The 22,112-nt window shown below is 42.2% G+C and overlaps 1 protein-coding gene across 8 annotated transcripts in view; it reads left to right on the forward strand.

Moving 5' to 3' along the window:
* CPEB3 (cytoplasmic polyadenylation element binding protein 3) overlaps positions 1 to 22,112 on the forward strand; it is a 204,876-nt gene that overhangs the window by 116,804 nt on the left and 65,960 nt on the right. For all 8 annotated transcript variants that reach the window (XM_084763887.1, XM_084763890.1, XM_084763885.1 and 5 more), the window contains 2 exons: positions 14,750 to 14,917; positions 16,148 to 16,237. In XM_084763887.1, coding sequence (XP_084620013.1) covers positions 14,750 to 14,917; positions 16,148 to 16,237 — 258 coding nt within the window. The remainder of the gene's footprint in view (positions 1 to 14,749; positions 14,918 to 16,147; positions 16,238 to 22,112) is intronic.

Below are 22,112 nucleotides of genomic sequence, written 5' to 3' on the forward strand. Positions count from 1 at the left end.
TATAATCACTTTGGAGAAATATATTTCTGTATTTGTTTTTTTGGTATAAAATAACTAATTTACATAAATTTTATCTAAGGAACATAACTGCTTTCCTTCAGAACCAGAAAATTTACAAATGATGGATAATTACTTCTTTTGTCAAAAACAACTTCAGGCAAGGCACAGTCACTTGCATTTAAAATAATAAGCAGTGGATAGAAATAATTTTATGTTTACTTTAATTAACCATAAAGGTAAAGACCTGTAACCAAATCTCCTCTCCTTTTTGGTTTTTGGTTTTTCTGAGACAGGGTTTCCCTGTGTACCCCTGGCTGTCCTGGCCTCGCTTTGTTAGACCAGGCTGGCCTCGAACTCAACAGAGATCCACCTGCTTCTGCCTCCCGAGTGCTGGGATTAGAGGCATGAGCCACCATGCTGAGCTTTCTACATAGTTTTTAAATCTTAGGCACATTCCAGATAAGAAAACTACAGTTCTGGACTGGGGAACTAGCTTAGTTGATAGGGTGCTTGCCTAGCATATGTGAGGCCCTGGGCTCTGTTCCCGGCACAGAATGAAAGTGGATGTGGTGGTGCACTCCAGCAATTCCAGTGCTTGGGGGTAGAAGCCGGAGGAACTTGTTTTCTATCCATAGAAATAAATACCATGGGTTTTTTTTTTTGTCACTCTTATTTATTTCTTTATTTTGATGTTGCAGCTCAAAGCCAATGCCTCATATATACACCAGGGAAGTGACCTATTGCTGTGTCATATTTCCATCTCTGCCTTTCTTATTTTCATTTTCAAAAAGTGAAATCCTAGAAATAGACACCATTTTGTACCATACTCGTTTCATGTTGGTAGAACATTCAGGAAAGAGCCGAGACTAGAGCGTTTTCAATGAAGGTGCCGTAGAAGGTGGACCACCCTTCCCTTACGCTGAATCAGTCACTTGCCCAGAGTTGCCTCTGGCCTCTTAGGCTTGCCCCTGATCTCAGTTGCTTTGATTTTTGCTGCTTCCTGTTTGTGAACACCTCTCTGTCATGACACTCTCATTTCCCACGGAGGGTTCCCATGATGTAATTCTCCTCTCTCACCAGCAGCAGCATCTCTTCTCACCCCATCTTTCTCTGACCAAGCCCTATGCACTGCTCTCCTCTGTCCACTGCCAGGTACTGACCACTCATCTTTTCTTCTCAATCTTATCGCACTAGTGTGAGCCAAATTCAAGCCTTTCCCTTTTTTGATTACTTCATTTTTAAAGGTTTATTTATTGTTTATGCAGTATTCTGCCTGTGTGTGTTCCTGCGTGCTGGAAGAGGGTACCAGATCTCATTATAATGAAGTGGCTATGAGCTAACATGTGGTTGTTGGGCATCAAACTCAGGACCTTTGGAAGAACAATCAGTGCTCTTAACTTCTGAGCCATCTCAGAAGCTGCTCTCCTAAAGGTCCTGAGTTCAATTCCCAGCAATCACACAGTGGAATGCAGTGATCTATAATGAGATCTGGTGCCCTCTTCTGGTGTGCAGGCATCCATGCGGGCAGAACACTGTATACAAAATAAATAAATAAATCTTTTTTAAAAATTAGTTATGTGCATATGTTTTTTCCTCCCTCTCCTCTTCTTCCTTTCCACCTCCACTTCCCTCCCTTCCTCCCTCCCTCCCCCGTGTGTGTGTGTGTGTGTGTCTGTCTGTCTGTCTGTCTATCTGGTGTCTACAGAGGCCAAAAGAGAGGATCTGATCCCCTTGAACTGCAGTTAGAGATGTGTTGTGAGCTGCTGGAAACTGAACCCATGTCCTCAGCAAGGGCAGCAAATGTTCTTGACTGCTGAGCCATCTTTCCAACCATGCCGAGCCTTGTTCTCTGTAAGAAGCCCTGCCCAGTGGCCTTTAGACAGTATTTTTCTCTGCTTCTACTACCTTCTGTTCTTCCTGTCTTTTCTTTGTCCCTGATTCTTCAGCTGAAGATAAGTTATTTGAGGACAGTGTGACTTGTGCCAAACAATATATTCTGTGAATAGTCATATTAAATGCTTATTGATTAGAATTTTTTGAAATAACACCCATCTATGCAGAAGAGTTTGGCATTATATTTTTTTTTCAATTATTAGGTGGAAATAGTGGTACTTGCCCATAATCCTGGCCTCTCAGAAGGCTGAGGATCATGTGAACTAGGGGGTTTGGGCCAGCCTATGTAGCACCATGAGCTCCTATTTCTAAAAAAATAAATAAATAAATAAAATATTAAAAATTACTTGCTAGACATGGTGGCACAGGCCTGTATTTTTGATGCTTGAGGGGCTGAGGTGTGAGATTGCCTTATGTTTGAGAACTGAGCTAGACAGAGCAAAACCTTTTCTTGAGATCTAAAAGCTTTAGGCTTAGTAGCTGGTGCCTTTAATCCCAGCACTTGGGAGGCAGAGGCAGGCAGATCTCTGTGAGTTTAAGGCCAGCCTGACCTATGTGGTGAGACTCTGCCTCGCTCAATCAATCAGTCAACAAATAAGCAAACGAGGAAAGAAAGATAGATTTGACTTTAATAATTTTGAACGCCTTACTCTTCTTCGTATCAGATGTTGTGCTATTGCCTGTAATATTTAGATTCCCACTGTCTTAAGTCTCCAGATTCCTCGTCATAGCTGAAGTAGGGAGTGAGGGTGTGAGGTAGAGGAAGCAGGGATCAGGTGAAAATGTTTGATCCACGCTTTTGATTTAGTTTCCCATTCTAAGAGAGAAGGGCTTCTTTATTGACATCTATTCTTGTGGTAAGGATTAAGTTAACATCTAGACTGCTCAAAAAAATCTAAAAAGTGAACTCGTGTGTGTGTGTATGTGTGTGTGTGTGTGTGTGTGTGTGTGTGTATTATTTCATTCTATTTATGAGTAAGAATAGAACTTGAAGGGAAGGTAGGATGGGTCAGCAGGTAAAGTACGTGCCATACCAATGTGATGACATGAGTTTGCTCTCAGGAACCCACAAAGGTGGATGGAGAGAACTGACTCACAAAGTTGTCCTCTCTGCATGCTCCCCCACCCACATGCATCATACCCATAACAATAAATGAAAAAATTCAAACACAGTAGAAAAGAAGAGACCTTTACTAGAACTCATATTCTATATTTATATATACATGTTGGTAAGTTCTTTAAAAGTAGGAAGTAATAGGAATATATGTGAAAGATTTGAATTTTGTAAATAAAAGTAATGCCAGTGGAATCTTCTAGTAAACCTGGAATAGGAAGAATTTCAGGAGCCATTTAGATACTGGAAGAGGAGCTGGAAGCTGGAATCAGTGTGTGATTCAGCTAAGAGCATGTAGAGGGGAGACTGTCGTGTTCCTGCATGAGGCGAAAGTGGTGGTGAGATGGTCCATGCTTTCTTTTTTTTTTTCTAAGTATTTTATTTAATTTTAATTTATGTGCATTGGTGTGAGGGTGTCAGATCTTGGAGTTAGAGCCAGTTGTGAGCTGCCATGTGGGTGCTGGGAATTGAACCCGGGTCCTTTGGAAGAGCAGGCAGTGCTCTTAACCACTGAGCCATCTCTCCAGCCCGGTCCATGCTTTCTTGATGAATGGCCTTTGAATCAGAAGGCGAGGCTTTTTGAAAGAGTCTTATGACACAAGTAATGAAAACAGGGAAGATCTTGGACACTAAGTAATGGTTTGGATGGGATAGGCTCTTTGAAGGCTAAGCAGTCTAGTAATGGAGCTGGAGGGGGAGGGGCAAGGACAGACTAGAAGAGAAGAATTAGGTAGGGCTGTAGCTCAGCTGTAGAGCTTACCTATCGTGTATGAGGTCCTGACTATAACCCCAGCACTGGGGGTAATTGTAGGGTGGAGAATTATATGCCAAACAATAAGACTGGAAAATAAGAACCTATTTTTTCCATTTTATTCTGTTACTGCAGACAATGTTGTCTGTTATATCAGAGAATCTTAACATTGTACTGCAGAAATATTCCTTCTCTAACAAGTTTAATGTGTGCCCCACCCTGTTGGGAACTAATGTGCTAAGTAGTGCCATATAAGATCTTGGCTTGCACCCTTCGCCTCTTTTCCTTCCTTTGTTCTTTCCTCCCCTCTTCTTCCTCTTCCTCCTCCTTTCCAGCAAAGTCTTCCTGGTATGCACTGTGTAGCCCAAGAGTTTCCTCACACTTGTGACAATGCTTGCTCCATGCTTGCTGCTTACACATTTAGTATGTATTGTGACTTTAAACTTCACACAAAGCCAGGCGTGGTGGTACACGCCTTTAATCCCAACACTCAGGAAGCAGAGCCAGGCAGATCACTGTGAGTTCGAGGCCAACGTGGTCTACAAAAGCGAGTCCAGGACAGCCAAGGCTACACAGAGAGACCCTGTCTCGGAAAACAACAACAACAAACAACAAGCAAAACAAAAAACAACAACAAAAGAACTTCATACAAGCATGAGGTTTATGGGCTCATGAAGAAGAGAGATTAACTGTGCCTGTGCCTCTGTGTGTGTGTGTGTGTGTGTGTGTGTGTGTGTGTGTGTGTGTGTGTGTGCGTGTGTGCGTGCATGCCTGTTTTAACTAACCCAAGTCCTTGTGCATGCTAAGCATGTGTTCTACCATTGAGCTGTACCTCTAGCTCTTCACCAGTGTTCTTGATGTTTCACTTTTTTAGTTATAGAACAACAAGGAAAATCTAAAAGTTTCTATTTGAACAATATAAGTAACTATTGTAACTCAGTAGACATAGGCCATGTATGAATTCTAATGGATGACCTAATTGATGAAGAAATTCTAAAGTGCAATAAAACAAACATGGATTCTTGAGTTGAGGCCCTCTTTCTGTGGCAAGGCCACTCCGAGGGGCTTGCCGCCATGCTGGTGATGCCATGGTATGACTGCATTATGCTAATGCAGACTGAGTTCCATGAGGTTGTTTATTGAAAGTCGCAAGTATATGGCTCCAGGGTGAAGCATAGACATGGGTTGAAAAATTTAATGCCTGTGATTATAATATCTTGAATTACATTGGTTGGTGTAGTAATGGAAAAATAGGACCTCAGAAGAGGGGGAGAGGTGTCAGATCACTCATTTTCACTTTTGTGGGGGAATTAGTGTGGGAGGAAGCAGAAGAGAGAATGAAAATGGAGTTCTGGGCCTTCCACCCATTCTGCTCATTAAGTGTGTGCATGGCTACCCAGTGCTAGGCTCCCGTTGTCTCTCACTTTGCTCCAGTGTGCTCTAGATAGGACAGAGAAAACAAACAAACAAACAAATAATGAGACAAATATTTGTATCCATTTTATAAAAGCCAGGGACTAGTGAGTTGGCTTGGTGGGTAGAGACACTTGCTGCATAAGTCTGGTGACCTGAGTTCAATTCCCAGACCCCACATAAAGATGGCAAAAAAGAACTAGCTACATTGAATTGTCCCCTGACTTCCACATGTGCACCATCATCCATGAGGCCCACAAGACACAATAATGAAAGTAAAATAATTAAAAAAAAAAAAAGCCCAGGCATAGTGCTGTAGGCTTGGAACTCTAGAACTTGGCAGGTAGTGGCAGCGTGATTGGGAGTTCAAGACCAGCCTTAGCTACATAGTGAATTCTAGGCCAGCCTGAGCTGCATGCAACTTCCTCTCTCATTCCCCTCTCCATTTGTTTTTAAGTACTAGGAAGGAAAGAATGGGAGGTTACCTATCCCAGTGATGTAGCGGTCAGGTGATATTTAAAGTGCAGCACAAAGGATGAGGAGCCATCTGGGGCTTTTTGTTTGTTGAGATAGGGTATCACTATCTGTTCTAGGCTGGCTTCGAACTTAGGATTCTCCAGTCTCCAGAGTCTCACCTAGAGTGTCAGGATTGCAGGTGTATACTACCATGCATGGTTTTAAATTTTTTTAATTATGGAAAATTTCAAACTTATAAAAAATATGGAATAGTTTATTTATTAGAGTTCTCCTCTGGCCTCTACAGGCACCAGTCGTGCATGTGTTGCCCATATATACATTCAGGCAAAACATTCATACATAAAAATAAAAATAAATGAATATTGTAAAAAAGGGAAGGTGGGAAAAACGGCTTGTGTAAAGACTTAATGCAAAGTATTAATACACAATACAATATCTATAAATGTTGAAAACAGTATATGCTCTGTAGAGGTGCCAGTCACCTATTACAGCATCACACTCATCTGAAATTCCAGAATAACGAAATCTATCAAGACACCAAGAATAGTGGTAGCCTAGAACCAAGTGGTTGAAGGAAGATAGAATGTGACATCTAATTGATTAAATGTATGAATTATATAACATGTGAATATCATTTCAATAAAACCGATGTCTTTAAAAGGACTTGGGAAAAGGAAATGGTTGAAATAGGAGGAATTTGGAGGGAGGGAGTCTGTTTTTACTTCTTGTAGGAGTTTTGAGCTTGTTCCATGTGTGCCAGGAGGGCCATTGCCGGGCCTAGTGAAAACACCGCTCTGCTGCTTGGAGAGGAGTGGAAAGAGAAGCAGGCTGCCTAGTTAGACGCTGTCAAGATAGCAAGACGTGATGGGTTTGGGCTAATAAGATGGCAGTGAGGTTGTAGAGACGTTCACAATGATGTATTCCGGAGAGTGGGAAGGATGGCACCATGCTGATGAACTGAGCGTGGCGAGTAACTCAGAAGGCGACCTTAGGGATGATTTGGTTCTGGTGAAGCTGTGGGGTGAATGGCAATGCTGTGACTTGAAATGTCAGTGGAAAAAAAATAAGTTTAGGTAGATATTAAGAATTTACTTGTAACTGGATGTGTTGGCACATACCTGTAATCCTAACACACAGGGAGCAAGGGCAGATCTCTGTGAATTTGAGGACAGCCTGATCTATGTAGTTCATTTCAGGCCAACCAGGGCTATATAATAAGATCCTGCCTCAAAAAAATTAATAATAATTTGCATGTAAGCTTATGATGACTAAGATATACCACTTTTTAATATAAAGTAAAATCTATAAGATTTCTGTACAGGGCATAGTGGCATGTGCCTATTATCCCAGCACTGGGGATGCTGAGACAGCAGGAGCAAGAGTTTGAAGCCACCCTGGGCCATATAGTGAGGCCTGTGTGAAAACAAAGAAGGAAAGCCAAGCAAGCAAGTAAGCAAGCAAGCAAGCCAACAAACAAAATGTGTTCAATAAGAGAGCCCTGGAGCCTCTAGAGATCCAGAAGCCTTTCACCTGGATCAGCCCTAGTTCAGTTTCCGTGGAGATATTTATTTATTTATTTTTAGGAAGCCATTTCTCACCGTCCATTTTTGTTAAATCCCTAAGCTGATTTCTGAGCTGCTTGCAAGGCTGAGCTGGAAGGACCTGTGACTGGGAGTGCTGGACTAGTAGTGCCGTGGAGGGGCTGGGGTCATTGGCTGTCATGGCAGGCGCTTCAGCACGAGCTGGCTTGAATGTAGGTGGAAGCCCTGCGCGGCCACTGGCTTTGGTTTTCCCATCGATTGCTGCAGGAAGGAGCTTCCTGGGGAGGAAGAGCTTGAGGACACGTTCCCTTGCCTGCTGGCACTTTGCAGGTCAGCTGGAACTTGGTTCTGCAGGTCTTTTAGTTTCAGGTCATTGTCACTTTCACACAGCATTCATTCCCTCATGGATCAGCCGCTTTGTTCTGAACAGTTAACTGAGAGTGTGTGCCAGAAGCAGAGGGTGTGGCACCACGCCATGTGGCCAACTTAGAACAGCGCAGGAGCCTTTCCTTTTCTTCTGTTGCAGTATTGTATATTAATTTTCTGTGGAAGTTTCTCGAGGTTTGAATTTGGACGTTTATTATCTTCACATAGGAGTGTAATTCTTTTAGGATATTAATGTAGATTGTTTAAAGCATTTTGAGGTTGGGGAATGTTTCCCTTAAGGAAAAGGAGTATTTGAGAGGGGTCTAGGTAGTGGGGCAGGTCAGTAGGATAGCGCACATGCAGCTTCTTAAGATTTCAATTGCTAATAACATATGCAGGAACTAAAAATTTAGCTGTTTCCCTAGGAATGGCCCTTTAAAAAAAAAAAATCTCATTTAGCCCATCCCTGGCCCAGTCACTAGTGTCTGCATTTGAGGAAGGCTCTGGCTGCCCTGGGTAGGTCGGGGTAGACTCTGAAGGCCAGGGTGGCTTCAGACATGAGACTCCCCTACTCAGGCCCCCAAGGACTGGTGTTTCAGGCCAGTCTGTTTTGAGCATGGACATATGCCAACCAAATGGCCACATGGATGGTAGCGTCACGAGGCTCCAGTGGACTGCTAGGAATACTAGTGCCCTGGCTTACCCTGGTGAGCGTCTGCAGCAATGGAAGCGTCACTGGCTTACTCGGAAATCACCCCCTTACAGTAACAAAGCACCAAATTCATGGACAAAAACAACTGTTGGGAGCCAAAGGCCTGGAGTTCTGGTCTCAGCGCCCACCATCAAGCATGTGACTCCAGCTCCGGGGCATCCAGCTTCCTCTTCTGGGCTCCGTAGGCAGCTGTACATACATGGCAACACACAGAGACACCTAGACATGTGCAGTGTAAAGGTAATAAGTAAACAGTCCTTCAGGAACTTATGCCTAGAGCAGAGAGCAAAGGGAAATAGATGTCTGTCAGGGTGTGGGAACACTGTAGCCCAAAGAAGTGCTCTTCCTGCCTTCCTGCCTTTTTTTTTTTTTTTTTTTTTTTGAGGCAAGTCTATGTAGTCCTGTCTCTAAATAAGCCAGGCTGACAATAGTTTTTTTTTCCTGCTGAGTTTTGAACCTGGGACCTTATGCAAACTAAGCAAGTACTCTGCCACTGAACCATGCATGCCTTCAACCCTCCCCAAAGCCCACAGGTTGTCTTTTAAGTGCTTCCTATAGCAGCTTTTCCACCTACAGGGCTTCAGGCAGTTATGTTACAGGAAAGCTGGCTATAGACTTTACATTCCAAATCATGCAGCTATGCTTTCCTTAGCTTGGACGTTTCTAAGCTTCAGATGCATCACACAGACCCGTCAGTGTTCACCTGCTGCAGATAGATAGCACCTTCCAGGTGGCTCCTAAACTTCAGCAAATGAATTGCTGCAGTGGGGGTGCAGATATTGAAACCTGACTTCCGAAAATTCGGATCTGTGGGTTTGTGGGCTGGGTTCAGGAGCCCATATTCTCAGCTCCCACTTGGAGCTACAATAGCATCATCTGTGTCTTCACTATTTGTAGTTTCATTCCCAAGGCGGCCTTCATTACTAAGGCCCAGAGCACTCTAAATACTATTAATAAGGCAGAGGCTTGGTTTTAAAGCCGTAGAAAGTATCTTAACTCCCCATGACTGACTTTGAAAACTGTCCAGAGTTTTACAACTCTGGCTTTTCTTTTCCTCTGGGGAAGCTGTGGTTACGGAGATGATTGCTCAGGAATGTCTCCACCACTAGCTGCCACTTCTTCACTGCTCTGGTTGAAGACTTCCTCATTGCCCATCTGGATAGTCACTGATTTTTTTTTTTCATAATCTCAACTCTTTCCCCTACTCCCTGGGTTCAGCTTTCTGTAGAGGTGACAGAAGTTACTGTAGGCTTTGGAACATAGTCAGACAGAGGTCACTTAGAAAAGTGATTCTGGCAGGGCAAAATAGATACGTAGATAAATAATATTTTAATTAAAAAATGAAGTTGATTGGGAGCATAATAGTTTCCAGGACTTGTGTGTAAAAAGCCACTTTTGTGAGGCTGTAGCTGGGTTGGTAGAGTGGGTGCCTAACATACATGGAGACCTGGGTGCAGTCCCCAAGACTACCAAAAAGCAAGTGTGGTAGTGCATCCTAGCACTTGAGAGGTGGATACAGGACAACCGGAAGGTCAAGGCTAGAGAGCTGGCTCACTGGTTAAGAGCACTGGCTACTCTTCCAAAGGACCTAGGCTAGATCCCCATTATCCACAGGGTTCTTAAAATCATCTATAACTCTAGTTTTGGGGGATTTGATGCCTTTTCTGGCCCCTGAGAGTATCAAGCATTCACATGGTGTACAGATGTACACACAGGCAAAACACCCACATATTAAAAATAAACTTTTAAAAGTTTGAGGTCATTCTCAGTTACATAGAGTTTGAGGCCAGCCTGGGGTATATGAGACCCTGTCTTTAAATGAAAAAAAAAAAAAAAAAAGGCCAGTATTAGATTGAAGTATTGCATTTCGGAAGGAGAAATTGGTTTCTGTAATATACAGTACAGAACATAATGCTCACACAAGTGAAGACCCCATTTTCTCATGTTCTCAGACCCCTGTGTTATGCTCAGGGGCAAACATGTCTTTGTACATACTCTTGAGTTCTTTTGTTTTTCGATAGCGTCTCATGTTGTATTCACTAAAGTAATCCAGGCTAGCCTTGAACTCATGATGTTCCTTCCTTATTCTCCCAAGTGCTGGGGTTACTGGATTAAACCACCATGGCAAGCTCTGCTCACACCATTTTGTTTCCTTAGGTGTTGCGTCATATTTAACATGTTTCAGGTCTCTCTAATGAGCTCTAAGGTAGAAGATCAATGGTGAAGTTTATTTGATCTCTATCCTAATGGAAATTACAATGCAATGGGGTGGGAAAACATATACTCAATAAAGCCCAAGAAACGCTGTGGTTTTAACTGAGGAAAGAAATTATTTGGAGGAAGAAGCACAGGATGTTATGCATGAATAAAGGAGGTGTGTGATCTAAAGGTTCAGTGCACTTCCATACAGGAAAATGGCTTTGCAGCTGAGACATCAAGAATTAAGGATTAACTATGGGTGGGAGGATTGGCTCAGCAGTTAGAAACACTGGCTGCTATTGCAGAGGACCTGGGTTCAGTCCCAAGCACCCACGTGGTGCCTCACAACCATCTATAACTGTAGTTCCAAGGCATCTGATCTAATATTCTGGTCTCTGTGGGTGCCAGGGCACATGAATGGCACACATACACACACACACAGGCAGAACACTCATACAAACAAATAAATCTAAAAAATTTCAAAAAGAATTAACTATGATTGCAGAAAGGAATGCTTAGAGGTTACAGGAACATTTAAGACCTTAGTACCTGTGGCGAGGAGGAATAGTCAAGAAACCCAGAGGAATTCTATGTGATGAGAGAGGTTACTGAGCAAGGAGCAGCCGCAGCTGCCTTAGGGAGGAAGTGAGCAGGGACTTTGTAGTTCCCAGGGATGTTTTTGTGCTTTATCCAGAAGGCAATGGAAGGTCATCAGGAGCTTTGAAGTCAGGAGTGTAGGATGTGGTTACCTGTGCAGATTAATGTTGGAAAATCGATGCTTTAGCTTTTCTTTCCTTTCCTCCCCCCTTCCCCTTCTAAAGTATTGTTGAATTCTAGGTAGAAATCAGTGAGAAAAAGGTTTTATGTAGCTACTCAGACCGTGAGTCAAGGAATAAGATGGTGGTTTGGGTTAGGGTATTCGTAGTAGTAGTGATGGACAGGACTTAAAGGAAAATTGTATTTTGAACCTTAAGTTGGTAGAATTTAGTGAGAAGTGGATTTGATATAGAGGGGCTGTTGGGTGGTGGAGAGAATGAATATAAAGTATAAATACTAAATTTCTGAGTTGAATTGGGTATGTATAAAAGGCCTTTGCTTTTTGCTTGCATATATAATGTATAGTGTGTGAGCTCACATGTATGTGGGTGTATGTATACATGTGTGTAGGTTTATGGAAGTCAGAGGTTGATGTTAGCCGCCTTCTTTGATTATTTTCCATCCTGAACGTTCCATATTTAGGCAGGATCTCTCCCAGAGCTTCCTGATTGTGCTAGTCTGGTTGGCTAGCTCGCTCTAGGGATCCCCTGTTTCTGCCCCCTAAGTGCTGGGATTACAGCTGACCACTATGCCCACCAGGTGTCTGTATAGGTCCTGGGGCTCTGACTGTGGCTCCCATATTTTTATGGCACACATTTTACCCACTGAGCCATCTCCCAGAAGGCCTTTGTGTTGATACTTAAGGAGCAGATTTAACTGGAAGATCAGGAGCTTATGTGAAGGTTTTTGGTTATTTCACTCAAAATCCCACTCCACAAAATTGTGCTGAAAATTGCCCTCCTGCGAACCACAGGAGGGACACGCTGTCACCTGGCTTCTCTCATTACCTACTGTTTCAGCGAGTACTTGCCTGTCCCTCATTGACGGGATTCCTTTATCAGAAGTACTTCGATGCCCTTAGAAAAGGAATAAACATTCCCTTCAGTGTTTTTCCCACTGAGTGGTGCGTGTTAAAGGCTTCTGTTATCTTAGCTCTGGATGGTGAGTAATCGAGAACTAAGTGTAACTTAGGAGGAAGCTAGTGTTTCTTTACTGCAGAGCAGCATTTTGCTCTCTCATGGCCTGCACAGCTTCCCCCCTTCAGTTCCCTTCTGCCTCTTCTCCACCGGCTTTTGTCTTTTGCACATCTCACGTTTCTTGTGTTGGAATTAGGAGGCGGGAATAGATGTTCTGTGGGAAATGCTGACTTAATTAGGAACCCAACACTGAGTAGGCATGAGGCTTAGCGTGTGGACTGCGTGGCAGAACATGTCTGTAGGAAGCTCATTTTGCCCTTAGTTGCTGCAGATGTGTTTCCTCTAGTCCCGGAGATAAAAACAAGCACCGAGGGGTGAGAGTTTGCTGTCTATTGTTTGCTCCGAGCAGGCTGCAGAGATAGGTGGCTCCTCTGTCCCTGAAGCCATGCTGGGAGGACTGAGTAAAATGTCTCTGGTGTTTCACTGTCCCGACCCCGGCCCCTCCATTGCCTCCAAGCTCCAAGACTGCCCTCTCCTATACCTCCAAGTTGCTCCTAGTCTAACGTGATTCTCTTAGCAACGTTTTTCGCTTTTGATAACAGAAATCGTCATCATTTTTCTAAGGCTATTTATATTGTATTTCAGGCTATTGTGCTTCAAGCCCTGGGTTTCAGGGAAATAAAGATCACTGTGTGCTTGTTTCCATAAAGCCCTGCGGGCTTATCTTAGAGATGACTTGTCTTCTTTCCTCCTCTGTTCCTCCTGCTGCTGTTCCTTCTCCCCCCTCCTCCTCTCCCTCTTTTCTCCATCCTTCCCTTTATTCTGCTTTCTTGCCTCTTCCTCTCCTCCTCCCGTCGCCCTCTTCTTCCTGATCTATTCTCTCTTTCCCTGTTCCTCTAGCCCAGCTTCCTCTCGAACTGGAGTGCTCAAGACAGTTGAACGACTGGCAAATTTTACCAGGAACTCACATATTCAAAACAAAAAAATGTTTGAGACAATTTCTCTGTGTAGCTGTGGCTGTCCTAGAGTCACGTTGTAGTCCAGGCTAGCCTCAAACTCACAGTGATTCCCCCTGCCCCTGCCTACCTAACTGCTGGGATTACAGGCATGCAGTACCATGCCAAGCTAGAAAAAAAAATTTTTTTTTTAGTTTGGCATCTATTTTGAAGTGCCAGATTGAAAATAATTGCCAGTCATTTACTTACACCTTGAATCCCAGTATTTAGGAGGCAGACACAGGCAGAGCTCTGTGAAATTGAAGCTAGCCTGGTGTACATATTGAGTTCCAGGATAGCCAGGGCTACACAGAAAGACCTTGTCACAAAAAGAATGAGAATTTTGTTGTTGCTAATGCTTGTTTTTCTGAGAGCATCACTATAACCCTGGCTCAAGTGGAGCTCCCTGTGTAGACAAGGCTGGTCTTGAACTCACAGAGATTCTCCTCTTCCTGACTTCCCCAGAGCTGAAATTAAATCCATGTGCCACCATGCTCAGCTTTTCTTTTTCTTTTTCTTCTTTTTGGTGAGTGATTTAAAATACAGTCTAGAGTAATAGTGTTAATATGTCGTAGCCACACCCACACTATACTACTACATCTTGATTTAGTGTTTACATACCCTGTACAAGGTGGTTGCATGTGCTTATTAAATTGGAGTACCTTTGCTTGCTAGGAAAACTGTCATTGACCTGCTATTAGAAGAGACGAAATTAGCTTCTGTCATGAGGACCAGCCTTTACAACTAAACCCCTGAGTCACCACCAAAAGCAGATAAAGATCTGGAGATTGTCCTATTTACTTTCAAAAATGGTTGAAGAAAAAATAACTTATGGATATATTTTATTAGCATAATTTTTTCTTTGTTTTTTTTTTTTTTTTTTTGAGACAGTGTTTCTCTGTGTAGTTCTGGCTGTCCTGGCCTTGAACTCACAGAGATCGCCTGCCTCTGCCTCCTAAGTGCTGGAATTAAAGGCATGTGCCACCATGCCCAGCTAGCATAATATTTTATTGTTTGAGAATTTCATATATGTATCAAATTATTTTGTTCTTATTCCTCCTTCTCTTTCAAACCCCCAAACACATGCCCCTTCCAACTTTATGTGGTCTTGATTCCCCTCAATAGCTAGAGTCTAACTAGTACTACCCACATTTATTTGGGTGTGAGTCCCTTCACCTACCAGTGGACACATGTCCAAAGAAAGATGACTCTCCCTCCCCATGCAGCCAGCATCCTCCAGCAGCTCTTCAGCTAGGTGGGAGTGCCTCTTCATCAGAGGGCACATACTTAGTAACGGCGACAGGGACTGTATGAGTATAATGCAGGGACCTTTTTTTATAAAGGAAGGCAGATGCAGTTTTGATGCTTCGTCCTTAGATATTATTCGTCATTTCAGTGTTGTGTGTAAACATGGCTGTACTTGGTGATCTTCAGTTAAGTTTTCCATTGGAGAAGCCATACCTCAGGAGACGTTGTGTTTTGTATGCTTCACTTGGAACAATTGGCTTCAGACAGGAAAGCCATTCTGATTATAGAAACTGCTACTTTGTTTCAGGTCGGTCTTCTCTCTTTCCCTTTGAAGACGCCTTCTTGGATGACAGCCATGGCGATCAGGCCTTATCATCTGGCTTAAGTTCTCCCACTCGATGTCAAAATGGGGAGCGAGTGGAACGCTACTCTAGGAAGGTGTTTGTTGGAGGCCTTCCTCCTGACATCGACGAAGGTACCATACGCGTTCGTTTCCAACGTTACTAGAGCCGAGCGTCTGTGCGTTGTGTCACCAGACAGACGCTGACTCTTCTCCAGGGCAGCATCCATAAGCACGGGTGTTAAATGGGGATGTGAAATTAAACTATGACAGAGCTAACTTAAAGAAACCACTCCAGTTCTCGTAAGCTTTGGATGTGCTATGGAAGTCTTCTGCCACTGACTTACTTGGTCAGTGCTGCTCTAATGCTAATATAATAGGCCACGGTTTCTTTAGCCTTTTCATTATGGGGGAGGGGGCACTGAAAAAATATTTTTAGACTTACTACATTAAAGTTGTAGGCGGCCAAAGCCTCGTTTCCCTCTAACTGTCCTCATCTGTGTCAATATTGTCTGCCAATTAGATTTTCTTTAAGATACATTTCTTACCTTGGCTGAGGGAACAACAACCTACACTCAAGGAGTTACAAGGTCACAGTCTTCTTCTAGCCAGAAGGGGATAAAGTAACGGACCTGCAGGCTTTGTATGCTGCTTAGTAAAGAGGGCAGTGTGGAGACCTAAGAGAGACAATTGGCTTTTAACCTTTTCTCATCACCAAATAGAGCTGTCTACTTTGTTGTCCTTGTTCCTTATCAATAGAATCATTTGCTTATAAAATAACCCTAGGGATTCCATACAAGTGGATTCTGTACAAATGAGATCATATGTATATGGTTTTCAATCTGCATTTGTCTATTTAGGGGTGATATGCATGCTATAGCGCGTGGTGGTGAGGGCAGTTTTTAAGAGTCTCTTGCTACCATGTGAGTCTCAGGGGTTGAACTCCTTGGAAAGGCCCTTTACGCACTGAGCCATCTCTTCTGTCCATGAAAATTCTATTTGAAACATCTTCTGCATCTTTAATGTTTTTCTAAAGACAGAGAAACATTCTCAGTTTTGGAAACCCTCTGTTTTGTTTGACGTAAAGATCATGTTAGCTAGAATTAGACTTTCCTTCCAGATTTCTTGTTAAGTTTATTGGCGGTAAAAGGAAAGAAATTAGAGTTACTGTAGAAACATGCTTTACGTGGTTGAAGCCAGTAACCAAGGGCAATGGTGCCTCCCTCTGCAGATTGACTTCTGTAGAAAATACATGCAAAAGAGGACAAAGTCCCTCAAAACATTTTGTAAATGAAAACATATCTTTTATGTTTCTTCTGATTATAGTTTTTCCCCCTTTTACTAAATTCCTTCTTTGTTTTGTAGATGAGATCACTGCCAGCTTTCGCAGGTTTGGACCTCTTGTGGTGGACTGGCCTCATAAAGCAGAGAGCAAGTCGTACTTCCCTCCTAAAGGTAATGGACTCAAGATGTCCCCTGTCTGTCAGGGGCCAGGCTGCCTGGCAGCACCATGTAAGACAGTCCTACAAGTCTTGAAATAGCTGTTGGCTCTTTTTCCCTAAGTAAAATGAGACTGATCATCATTGTGTGTGAGTTTCACTTGGGGACGCTTCCCCCAGGGAGCATTGTTTTTGATGACCCCGATTTTATTAACAGTGAGATTTTGTGGGTCTGTTATAGAGGAGCTTTTTGCTAAGTTGATTGTCTCATGAGGTGGGAGAGACCTAGGCTTCCGAGGGATGTCATCAATGGTAAAATTTAAGAGCTATTTGTTATTTGTATCCTTATATCTGTGTGGGTTCTTTATTGTTAAATAAATCTTATAATCCTAGAACTTGGGAGAGCTAGTGGCTAAAGAGTGTCTTGTGCAGTATGCCCATTAGCCACAGCTGAATGCTAAGCACCTTGGCCTGTGGGAGGTAGAAAACTAACCAGCAAAAGATCCTTCACAACATCCTGCTTCTCTTAACATGCGGGAGGTTCTCCCACTAAGCTCTGGGGACACAATATATATGTTGCCTTCCTGCTCGGAGTTGTTGCTTCTGCAGAATCCAGGGAACCTCCCTGCTGCTGCTCATTTGGGCGAGCTCTTAGGGTCATACAGTAAAGTGCTGAGGGCTAAGGAGATGGGTTTTCTTTCCTCTGTTATCTTCTGCAGCGTATGTTTCAGGGGTGGCACTCATCTAGAAAATGACTTATGAGTATTTACTGTGTAACAATAATTGTCACAAGAAGATGAAGTCAGTATCCTTGTCTTTCTTGTGTCCTGTGCAGGAATCAATTCAAGCTTAAGCTTTCTGTCCCCAGTTCATTAGTTTGTTTCTTTTTTCCGTTTATCCTTCTCTGCACTCTGTAACCCATGAAAAGAAGTTAGCCACTATAGGGTTGCTTATTGCTTTTAATATATTTAGTTATATTCTCTCTCTCTCTCTCTCTCTCTCTCTCTCTCTCTCTCTCTCTCTCTCTCTCTGCGTGTGGTGGTTTTTGTTTTTTGTTTTTTCAAGACAGGGTTTCTCTGTGTAGCCTTGTCTGTCCTGGACTCACTTTGTAGACCAGCCTGGCCTTGAACTCACAGCGATCCACCTGCCTCTGCCTCCCAAGTGCTGGGATTAAAGGTGTGCGCCACCACTGCCTGGCTGTGTTGCATGTTTTTTAAAGACAGGGCCTATGATACTTTGTATTCCAGGCTGGTGGTACACAGCATATTTTTGCCTCAGTCTCTCAAGTGCTAGAGTTATAAGCAAGCATAACTACATCTGGCTCAGAATATTTTTACATTTTCAAATTAAGCTTATATCATAAGAAGAGATAAAAATCATTATACTGATTATTTCGATTGAAGAATGTGTTTCCCACCTTGTGATACATGGAGTGAACTATTTAAAGTTGTAGATATAAAGATGTTTTTAGGTCAGATGTGGTGATACATACTTGTGATCTAGCTGTTTATCAGTGAGTGAATATGTTTATCACATTGTATAGTACATGTCATACGTTTTATAAAATGACACACATGAAAGGTATTTCTCATACTGAGATAATGAAAACCATTCTTACATAAAGCTCTCAAATGGTCATTGGAACATAAAAAGGAAATTAATTATATATATATGGTCATGTTCAAATATTCATCCCAAGCGTATTTCTGTGAGAGATAGTCATATATTTTGCTCAATATTCTCCTTATTAGTATGTAGATCTGTATAATATTTTAATTTTTACATATGTGCATTCTAATATTATGAATGCTGGTTTATTATATATATGTTCCCCTTAACAATATGAGCATCTTTCTGCAACAGACCTGCATTATCCTTAGTAAGCATAATTTATTGAAATCTATTGGTTAAAGTTATTTTCTCTCAAATTATGCTCCTGTGTCTATTCTCACACTTTTATTTTTTATTTTTATTTTTTTCCTTTCTGAATTTTCTTTGCATGGAGAGAGGTACTAGGGATTGATCCCAGGGCCTTCTGTACACTGGGCCTGACTTACATTTTTGTCATTACTCCCTAGGGTGAATTTTTGTTCCCATCCCTAGTACTTGCTTTACAAACTCAGTCTTGTTGAGAGTCTAGAGGAATTATTCCTTATAAATGTTTGCAATTTTATGGTTAAATATAACACTTTTGGGTTTTTTTTTATAATTTTTTTTTTACTACCACTTAAGTTTCTTATTTTGTTAACTGTACAATTCCTGATAACTTTTAGGTGTTTGGTTTTCTTGTTAAAATTTCTTGTATATAGATGATTTTGTTTTTTAGAGTGGTCTGAGGTAGCACAGGTCGGACTTGAGCTTACTTTGTAGCTGGGTTAACCTTCAGTTACAGACATGAACCACAGAACCTATTCTTATGAGGTCAAGCCCAGGGTTCCCATGACTCTGGCAAGCACTATATCTGCTAAGCCCATATTGGTTGGTTTTTGTTGTTGTTGTTGTTTCTTTTAAGTGCTTAGAACTATGTTTGAAACACCTCCAACCATTTATCATTTGCTTTTCAGCCACACTTGCTGTGCCAGGAAGATTACCAGTACTTTTCTTTTATGTGTTTTTGTTTGGTTGGTTTTGGATTTTGGAGACAGAGTGTAGCCTTGACTTGCCCGCAACTCACTGGTGAACCAGACCTGGTCTGTAATCATAGCTACCAAGGAGCCTTGGGGAAGAGAGTGGTAAATTCAAGTTTGAGTCTGTCTCAAAATAAAATTCACAAAAAGGGGCTGGGGATGTAACAGAGAGGTATGGCACTTGCTTGGCATGTGTGAGGCAATGTATTCAGTCCCCAGTAGACAAAAGAGAGGAGAAGGGAAAGTGGTCGGAGAAGAGAGAAAAAGAATGCTAAGGAGACAGGATAGAGTCAAGCAGGTTCAGGTCCTGGTACAGATGGGATACTAGATGTTTGTATACAAGAGTCTCTGGGAGGGTCTAGTTTGGTCTTGTGGCATATCTAGAGAAGACACCATTCTTGGTTTTAAAAGGCCTCACTCTCTTAAAAATACAAATGTGAAACTTTGAGTGGTGATGTATGACTTCTGGTGCCAGACTTAACTGGGTTTTCACGTATTGTCTGACCTTAGGTAGATTATTTAACCTTTCTGTGCATTAGTTTTATCACCTACAAAGAAAGAATAAGATAGTAACTATTTCATAGCACTGTAGTGAGGATTCAAAAGAGTAAATCATTGTGTTATATCAGTACCTGCATGGCATTATGGATGATGATATTTCTATTAACCTATAGGTCAATTTATAATCCATATCAAGGGAGCAAAATCATTCTAGGCATCCAGAAGAGGTTGCTCTGGGCTGTGTAAAATCCTGACCTTCCAGAGATAGGTAGAAAAGAGAAAGGCAGAAAATGCAAGGGGGCAGTGTGATCATATTATTTAGGCTGGCTAATATTTACGGTGAGCCAGGTAGTAGGTCACTATTTTTATTCTCAATCTCATTTAATCATCCCAATTTTTCAAGGTAGGCACCTATCTTACTTACTATAAGGAGACACATGGCCAAGGCAACTTACAGAAGAAAGCATTTAATTGGAGGCTTGCTTACAGTTTCAGAGGGTGAGTCCATGATCATGGTGGGGAGTGTGGAGGCAGGCAGGCAGGCATGTCACTGGAGCAGTAGCTAAGAGCTCACATCCGATCTGCAAGCAGCAGTTCTGGGGTTTGGAAACCTCAAAGTCTATCTTCAGTAACACACCTACAAGGACACACCTATTTGACCAGGGCCACACCCCTAATCCTTTCCAAACAGTTCATTAACTGGGTATCAAGAATTCAAACATATGAGCCAATTTCATTCACCTCCACAATACCGTATCATTCCCATATTATAGAAACAGAAGTAAGTTCAGAAGAGAGTCATTTGTCAAAGGCCATAAGTAGGCCTTGGATTGAACAGCCTGATCATTGAACTCAAATGCTTCCCTTTCATCCTCCACCAGATAGGATCGCATATATTCTAGATTAGATTTAAAGTTTGCCATGTAGCTAACCTTGAACTTCTGTCCCTCTGTTCTTCCTAGAGATTACAAGGATGTAATCTAGTATCAAAAGAACTACTTATAATTATTACAGCAGTATTTTCTAACCTGCTATTATAAACAATAATGATGCAGACACCTGTAGTATTTCAGAATAGCCTCATTTTCCCTGGGACTGGGCAGATATTAACCCTCTAAACTAACCTTATCACTCCTCAGCCCCCCAGCCCAGGCCATCTGGATTAGTTATTCCTGTCTCAGCTACTTCCCATCCATAATCCCAAAATACTTGCTAATGTTGTTCGTCTGGGCCGCTTTCCTCCATCCATGCTGATCTGGCCATGTTAACCGATTGCAGCAGCTCTGCTTCCTTCCTCCTCCTGTGCCAGTCTCCTACCCAAGATCCTTCTCTCTGCCAACCCCGAGAACCTTCTCTCCACCCCTTCCTTCTGCCCTGCCCAGGCTGTAGGCCTTTTATTCAGCCAGTCAGGGAGGAAAGTTACACAGCCATACTTGGGGTACATGAGTGTCTGTTCATAAAAGACAGCAAGCTGACCTCAGGGAGCAACACAGGTAACAATCAAACACAAAGCACCAGACCATGCTGTTATGATTCTACTTTTTTTTTCTAATTTTAATATGATACCATGCAGTAAGAACAATTATGAAACAATTACAAAAACTAATAGGTAAGACTTACATACATAATACCTAGTCTAAAGGTATTTGACAACTTAGGAGGAAGTAGTCTACTATCTGTCCTATCCTGGTGAGTTCAGAGTTTTGAATGCATATTATTTGATATCGTATCTTGTATCTATCAATCTAAAAACATCTATCTAGACCTTAACACATCTTATTAACTCCTAAACAACTAAGCTAAATTATAAAACTATAACTATCTAGTCTTCAACCCCATCAGAGATGTGAGAAGGAATAAAATTAATTACCTGAGTAAACAGGAAGTTGAGGTTAACAGCTTCCAAAAAATCTAGACAGCTACCCAAAACTCTCTATAATGTTGGAGAATTATCTTCATCCTTCTGGCCCAGTATATCTGACAGACATGTTTGTGAGGCAGGAACTACTGAGGATTTGCTTACCCTGTCCTGGCAGAGCTAGGTAGTTGACTATGCCTGCATCCAAGCTTGCCCATTTTAGGCAAGGTTCTGTTTGTGGTAAAAATGAGGGCATTTCCTTGTCTTGTTTTGTTGTTGTTGTTTTGGTTTGGTTTTTTTGTTTTGTTTTGTTGAGACAGGGTTTCTCTGTATAACAGCTCTGGCTGTCCTGGAACTTGCTCTGTAGTCCAGGCTGGCCTTGAACTCACAGAGATCTACCTGCCTCTGCCTCCCAAGTACTGGGATTAAAGGCGTGCGCCACCACTGCCCGGCCTCATTTCTTTGTCTAGGTGGCTAACTTGTCACATTTGAAGCCATCTCCATATGGAGGTTCTTCGATGCCCATCATCTTCTTGAAAGTAGGCTGACATGTCTCTCTGTCAAAGAGTCCTTAAGATAATAAAACATCCTTAAATGCCATGTTCTGTAGGTCTCTGAGGTTTTTGAAGACCTATATATCTATTCATTTTTACATTAACAATCTATAGATTCATATCTATCTGTTAAACCTAGAATGTATACTCCTGTGACAAATTAGACTAGTGTCTGACATGATCATGAATTGATCCACTAGCAACTTGCATTAATTATCTTAAACAGTTTGTAATAGCAGTGGTGGCACATGCCTTTAGTCCCAGCACTTGGGAGGCAGAAGCAGGCGGACCGAGGCCAGCCTGGTCTACAAAGTGAGTTCAGGACAGCCAAGGGTACACAGAGAAACCCTG

The sequence above is a fragment of the Acomys minous genome (assembly GCF_964271855.1).
Source record: "Acomys minous genome assembly, chromosome: 2".
Classification (NCBI taxonomy): Eukaryota; Metazoa; Chordata; class Mammalia; order Rodentia; family Muridae; genus Acomys; species Acomys minous.